General features: G+C 32.4%; 1 protein-coding gene across 2 annotated transcripts; it reads right to left on the reverse strand.

Moving 5' to 3' along the window:
- Positions 1-2,509: 2,509 nt before the first annotated feature.
- On the reverse strand, positions 2,510-5,875 carry LOC105116679 (28 kDa ribonucleoprotein, chloroplastic-like). 2 transcript variants are annotated; one of them, XR_840573.1, is made up of 5 exons: positions 5,329-5,875; positions 5,130-5,228; positions 4,529-4,816; positions 4,194-4,396; positions 2,510-2,870 (listed from the first exon to the last, which is right to left on the reverse strand). XR_840573.1 is itself a non-coding variant. In XM_011014126.1 (4 exons), the coding sequence occupies exons 1-4, from the start codon at positions 5,857-5,859 to the stop codon at positions 4,256-4,258; spliced, it is 1,059 nt and encodes a 352-aa protein (XP_011012428.1). In that variant the 5' UTR covers positions 5,860-5,875; the 3' UTR covers positions 4,017-4,255. The 2 variants fall into 2 exon arrangements, 1 of the variants encoding a protein (XP_011012428.1); XM_011014126.1 differs by lacking the exon at positions 2,510-2,870 and having other exon boundaries at positions 4,017-4,396.
- Positions 5,876-7,659: the final 1,784 nt, after the last annotated feature.

Below are 7,659 nucleotides of genomic sequence, written 5' to 3' on the forward strand. Positions count from 1 at the left end.
TAATTTGATGAGTATAAGATGAGATGTGATGTGCGACAAGATGAGACCATGATCATGAATAAGTTTTGTAGGGGCTTGAATGATGATATTAGAAAAAAGGATATAATTTGAGGTGCTTCCACTCTTAACTAAGTCTATACCTTAGTGCAAGATTATAAGTTGGTTACATAGTGGATGAGACATTAGGAAACCTATAACACCCTTGCTAGGTCTTATTTTGGGAATAATGGTTCTTTGTTACGTATTCCGCCCTATAAACCCAACTCTAGTGATGCCTAACCTTCTAAGAAAGTCAAAGGAAAAGGAGCTCTCAATAAAGAGTCTAATGAGTTCAAGGGTTTATTATTTTAAATGCCAAGGTTTTGATCACAATACAACCAACTATATCAATAAGACCTTATTAATTAAGGAAAAAGAGGACATAATTGAAGAGTAATACTAGTGATTTAAGTGTATGAAACTAATCATGAGGATTTTCATGACATAGACAAGGAGGGTGAGAATGACCATAATTTACTAGGTCGTATTTGATCTATATATCCAATCAAGTTAAGTAGCACGTCATAGAGTTTGGGATAACTAAGTTAGGTGTAGTCATATATGCTTTAACACAACTAAAAAGAACTGAAGATTACAAAAAGGCTAGTGTTTTTCATATCTATAATAAGTATAGGTATAAAAGTTATAAGAGCATCATTGATATTGAGATTTATATCAATGCAAGATCATCTAATATTATATCTCATATAAGCTTAAAGTATGTTCCATAGATAATGTGTCATTGGTTAATAACACCTCATAGCAATCAAGGAGAGATGTTTATTTCGTATCAAATTCCTAGACTATCATGAAGAGATTTGGTATGATGTGATTCCAATTAATATAGGATATGTCATTTTAAGTAGGCCATCACTATATGATTTGGATGTCACCATTTTTAATCATTCAAATTCTTATTCGTTCACTTTTAAAGGTAGAAATATCTAGCTTACTCCATTACCACCAAGGTTTAATGATTAAAGAAAAAAGAATGTGAAAGAAAAAAGACTTAATATAACAAGCCTAAAAGAGTTTAAGGAGGTTCTGAAAGAGTTTGTCTTGTTTATTTTAGTTGCAAGTTTAAGTTCTGGAAGAGTTCAAGATATTTTTCCTCAAGAGCTTATTGATTCCTTACCCCTTACATATGAAATCCAACATGTCATGGATTTTATCTCTAGTGCTACATTATCAAATTTTCACTATTATAGGATGAACCCACTAAACTTGTGGAATTGTAAAAACAAGTCAATGAGTACTATAAAGGGCTTTATACAAGCAATTGTGTTGTACTTGCTCTTTCATGTTTTTAATCATTAGCTCTTATAAAGGATAGTTCTTGAAGGATATATGTGGATAATCAAGTCATCTATAGAATCACTATTAAGTACCCTTTCCTAATTTCTAGGTTGAATGACACGTTAGATATGATAGTATAAGCTAGAATTTTTATTGAAATTGATCTGAAAAATAGTTCCCATTAAATTAGTATATATCTTAAAGATCCGTGAAAACTGTATTTAAGACTAAGGTTAGGCTATATGAGGGGTTTTGTTCATTTCATTTGATCTTTCTAATGCCCTAAGTATTTTATAAACTGATGACATAGGTGCTCTAACCTTTAATGAGTAAATTTCTAGTGGTATACTTTGATGGCATCTTCATTTCTAGAAGACCAAATAGCAATATTTGGAACACCTTATTAAGGTTTGCACCATGTTACGAAAAGAAAGTTCATTTGAAAAAAATAAAAAAGTTTTCATTCTGTCATTATTGTGATTTTTTTAGAGTTTATAACGTCCTGTGGGGGAATGTTTGCTAATCCTTAAAAATTTCAAGCAATTAAAGAGTAACTCAAGCCCAAGAATATTCATGAAATCCATAGCTTTCATGGGTTTGCGATATTCAACACAATCATGTATCATATCATAGATTATTTGAAGCAAAGCAAATTTAAATAAAGTAAAGTAGTAGGCAAGACATTTAAAAAGGTTTACAAAAGGATGATGAAGGCCTTGATGATGAACTCTCCAACTTTACTAAGATGTTTGAAGAGGTGTGATACATCGAGCATTAAGATAGATGGAGTCATTAGTCAAGAGCATCACCCCATTACCTATTTTAGTGACAAGCTTTATAACACTAAAAAAGTTACTCAACTAATGACAAGAAGTTTTATGTCATAGTTCAAGCTTTATGCCATTAGCGCCATTATCAATTACTACAAGGGTTTATTCTTTACTCAAATCATGAAGCCTATCATTGGATTAAGTATTTGCAAGCATATTTGTTTATCTTTAGACATAAGTTTAGAGTTGTGAATAAGATTGCGAGTGTTTTGAGTTGCCAAGTTACATTGCTATTTGTGATGGGTGTTAAGTTACTAGGTTTGAGAGACTCAAGGAGAACTATGAATCATAACTAGAGTTTAGAAATGTATACATACCCTTGAGAGATGGAAATCACTCTATTGTAAATGGAAATCTCCTCTTCTATTCATTGATGTCCTGCATCAAAAGGTTAATTCATTCTTTCTCTCTTTGTAACTATCCAGTCCCACTTTTCCATCCTCAACTATTTTGTTTCCTGATTGATTTCATTTTACCTTTGCAAAGAATGATCCCCCAGTTTTAGCAACATAAAATGCCCTATTCTACATCCATACTGAACAGCCAGACAAGCATAAAAATCTAAACTCATGATTCTCACCTCTAATAGCCACCCCCAAACACATACCAGATCAGATGTATGGTTACATCAATAGAATTCAAAATGCCTAATCAATTCGAGTTATTGGGAAGTTTGCCTCCAATTTCTTGATTAGGTATCTGTTCCTGAAAAATAAGACAGTTTACTGGCTAAGATTAAGAATCAGTGTAATTGAAACTTCTGACTAATTATATCCAAAACAAGGGGATTCTATGAATTCTTCAGAGGCATATCAGATATTTGTGTTGAATTTCTCACATCAGATGCTGTCCCTTTTCTTTGATATGTTAAATTTAAACTTAACAACCAATCTCTGGCCAGCAGCTACACAGTAGACTTCCTACTCCCTACGGTAACTCATTTTAATCCAAAAACACAAAAGGTCCAATTCTTCAAACATGAACCCCAACCAATCTTTCAACTTTAGCTACAAATGTTGGGATGATTTGAACCAAACAACAATATGGATGAAACTACAGCTTTTGCTGAGATTTGGACGGCTAAAACAGTCATACAACACATGCATTGCACGTTAATGATGGATAGAATCAAATGTTTTGACAAAAAGAAATACTAGTAAAATATAGTGGAAGTTGTGTTACACCATAAATACCAGTTTCCCCCATTAAGGAAATGTAATTATCTTATAATTTGCCATCAAACAATATATATCAACAATTGGATTATTCAAGTCCATATGAATGCACAAAACCAAAAACATTATAATGGCATCAACCTTCTTCAAACGATGGAAAATGATAAAAACAGCCATCACTAAAGATCACCATGAAGCAACTAAGGTCCCCAAACCAGAAGGACTGAATGTAGAAACAAAATTAATAATCAAACCACCAGGAGAATATGACAAGGCCACAATTAATATTCAATTTCCAATTTGTTCATGATTATCACTTTGCTAGTCCGAAAAGTCTCTATCAAATGAATTACTGGGATCAGATTCACTATTTCCCTGTGACTGTTTTTCATTTTGTTCTTCAGAGAACTTTGGCTGGAGTAGAATGAGAATCTCAGAGACACTGACCAATGTTAGATGATATAAGAAGTGTATATCAATCAAATCTGGTTATAGACCTAAGATCCGCCCATGTCATTCTGCAAAATCTTTGTATTCACCTGAGACTATTTTGCCAAATCGTATGTTAGATGATATAAGAAGTGTATATCATTCAAATCTGGTTATAGACCTAAGATCCACCCATGTCATTCTGCAAAATCTTTGCATTCACCTGAGACTATTTTGCAAATTCATAGATCCCTAATAGCATACACAAAATCTATTCCATCAAAAAATAGAGGGCAGGCATCAGACCTGCAGTATTACTTGCCGATAGAATATACCACGCCAACTGAATATAAGAGAAAGCATGCCAAAGAAATTATATAATTGCTTTCTAATCTTCAGGGACAAATTTAAGAAGTTTTATTACCTACAAAATTGAAGGGAACCGAAGAAAATTAAACAATCTCAGAACCTCGCAAATTTTCCATTTCAATTGTCATTAGCTGTATCTGCTTGTACCTTTTCAGATTCCAACTCACCCGAAGTACCATCAGATTGTGATGCATCTTCTTTTCGTTGTTTGACAAATTGTCTACTGCGAGCAATTCTAAGTTGCCTTCCCATGAATTCCTACAGGATAGCAAGTTATCACAGGGTAAGTTCTTCACTTTTAAAACACTGTTAGGATTCAAATAAAGAAGGAAGTACAATCACAATCTTTTATGACAGAAGCAATGTAACATAATTGGAATCCAGTATTACCTTCTCGGAGAAAGTAGAAATGGCGTCATCAGCTTCTTGTTTAGTTTTGAATGCCACAAACCCATAACCGGAGGGCCTTCTAGGATTATCATGAAATATAATTTCAGCAGAAACAACATTAGCACCTTCTGCAATAAAGAACTCCTTAAGATCCTTCGACTTTGCTTCAAATGGCAAATTCGCTACAAACAAGTTGAACGTTGGCCCTGGCTTGGGTGGTGGAGGTGGTGAAGGTTTTTTCTTTTTTGCCTTTGCATAATTCATCTTCAAAGTACGGCCCTCGAACTCCTAAAAAGCATTTGTAAGAAGATTAGAATGTTGTTCATGTTCATAAAAAAAAAATATGCAAGACAAAAACTAATCCACTAGAATGTTGTTCATGTTCATAAAAAAAACAATATGCAAGTTAATAGGTTTTCGAAAAGCAAAAGGGTGACATAACTTGGATCAAGGTACATATTCAAATGGCATTTTAAAATCGGCTAATCCTTAAAAGTTATAACTCTCAATCTGATTTCTCCTTTGTCTCCAATAAGGCATGCATTATGACAAAAATATTTCATATTCCAAAGAAGGAAAGAATCGAAGATAATGTGTTTACATAAGATTCGAGGTTGTTAAGAGCAGCAACTGCCTCTTCGGGGGAGCCCATAGTGACAAACGCCAAGCCCCTGTTTCTGGTCTTGCTATACATTGAAAGCTTGACCAAAAAAAAAAACCGCATCACTCGAACACCCAGTAAAGAAAACCCATGTAAGAAAACAACAAATAAAATAAATTCAAGAAACAGAAATACCAACCTCAACATCTACAACTGTCCCAAACTTCTGAAACAGAGCCCTAATGTCTTCTGCAGTACAATTCCATGGAACATTCGAAGCAAGCAGTCTGGTTTTCGAAAACTCTTCTTCTTTTTCTTCAGCCTTTGATTGGTATTCGGTGACAACATCATCAAGAGAAGAGGAATCAACAACCGGGTGGTCTTGAGTTGTGGAAGAGAAATGCAAAAGGAAATGCCTGAATTTGTTGTTGTTTCTAATTGGAAAACAAAGAGAGTGAGATAATGAGATGTTGTTGGTGTTGGTATTAAAAGTAAAGTTGTAACGGTGGTTATGGAGAGAAGATAACTTGGGGGTTATTAGATTAATGAAGAAGGAAGGCGTTTTTGATGAGAGACAACAAAGAGAGTGAGATAATGAGATGTTGGTGGTGGTTTTAAAAGTAAAGTTGTAACGGTGGTTATGGAGAGAAGATAACTTGGGGGTTATTAGATTAATGAAGAAGGAAGGCGTTTTTGATGAGAGACAACATGGAAGACGAAGTGAAGCCATGAGAGAGTGAGTGAGTGAGTGAGCGAGCGAGCGAGCGAGGAACCACGCTTCGGGTTTTTTTGTCTGATAAGGTGCCTTGATATTGTGATTGGATAAGGAGGCATGAAGATCATTTGCTTGGGGGCTATTAAAACGAGGTCGTTTTTCACGCAACATGACAATGTTTTCTCTGTTTTTTTTTTTTTTTTTTCTCTTTAATTTTTTTCACTTTTCTTTCCGTCTATTTCAAATAGCACTTTTGTGCTTAGCATCATTAGCTAGCTATAAGAGCATCTCCGGTGGACATGCAGATGGAGAGGTAAATTAAAAAATATTTTTTTTTAATTTTTATTTTTTTAATTAATTATTATTGAGACACGCAATAAAAAAAAATAGCTTTTCAATTTTAAAAAAGCTATTTTTACAAGTTTATGTAGAATAGCTAAAATTTTATTAATATTGTTAATGGCTATTTATATAGTCGTTAGTCAACAATGCTTGTTTGTTCTTTAAAAACAAGAAAAGAAACTTGTTTTTTTAAAAAAAAAACTTGTATTGTGCCTCACTCTTCTCTCAAATTTAGAAAAATAAGAATCAATTATTCTCTAGTTAATTAATAGCATCGATTATGTCAATTAGCTGAAATTAAAAGGTATGTTTATTTAAAAGCTTTTTATATTTACTCTTTAATATCTCTTGATTTTGTAGATCTTTTGTTGTTAATTTGATATTTGTTATGATTTTTATTTCTTTGTTATTTTGTGTTTTTGATATGGGTTAAGGAAAATAATTTTTTATTTATGTTGCTATCTTTAACAAAATTAAGATGAAGTAATAATGATAGCTGATATTAATAAAAAAAAATATAGAGTGACATATTTAAAATTTATTTTTGATTATTTGTTTTAATTTGAGGTTAATTATATTTTGTCTTATTGAAAATGCAATTAAACCAGTATATTAATCCTCTCTTAGTTCCAAAAAATAGTCAAATTGTAATGTTAGAACAAGTAGGATGCAACGCTTGTTATTAATTCACATGTATGTAAATTAAAAAATTGCTAGACATTGAATGTGCGTCTTTTTTACACTCTTTTGTAAGGTTTTAACTTGAGGTTTTTTTTAATATAGATGGATTCAAATTTTCCAAGCTCTTTCACCAACTTTCTTATGAGTGAGTTAGAAGATATTCTCTCTCAACCAAGTGATTCTAATCAATTAATTGATGACTTAACATACTTTAATTTAAATATCCATATAAGAAAAAAATCACAAAGAAGTAAAAACTTTTCACTAGAGGAAGATTATTTACTTGTCTCTATATGGCTAAATATAAGCAAAGATCCAATTACAGGAGTTGAATAACAAACAAAACAGTTCTAGGCTTGAGTACATGCTTACTTTAAAGAGAATGGAGAAAAATTGAATAATCGTTCCCAAATCAGCATCTCAAATAGATGGCAAGAAATAAATGGAGAAGTCGGTAAATTTGTTGGATTTGTTACTTAAATTGAAAATCGTCAGCAAAGTGGAATAATCGAAGAATCAAGGGTAATTTTAATATTCGCTTTCATGTGAAATAGTCAAATTGTAATGTTAGAACAAGTGGGATGCAATACTTGTTATTAATTCACATATATGTAAATTATAAAATTGCTAGACATTGAATGTGCGCCTCTTTTACACTCTCTTATAAGGTTTTAACTTGAGGTTTTTTTTAATGTAGATGGATTCAAATTTTCCAAGCTCTTTCATCAACTTTCTTATGAGTGAGTTAGAAGATATTCTCTCTCAACAAAGAGATTCTAATCAATTGATTGA

The sequence above is a fragment of the Populus euphratica genome, unplaced genomic scaffold, assembly GCF_000495115.2.
Source record: "Populus euphratica unplaced genomic scaffold, PopEup_1.0 scaffold1016.1, whole genome shotgun sequence".
NCBI classification, from domain to species: domain Eukaryota; kingdom Viridiplantae; phylum Streptophyta; class Magnoliopsida; order Malpighiales; family Salicaceae; genus Populus; species Populus euphratica.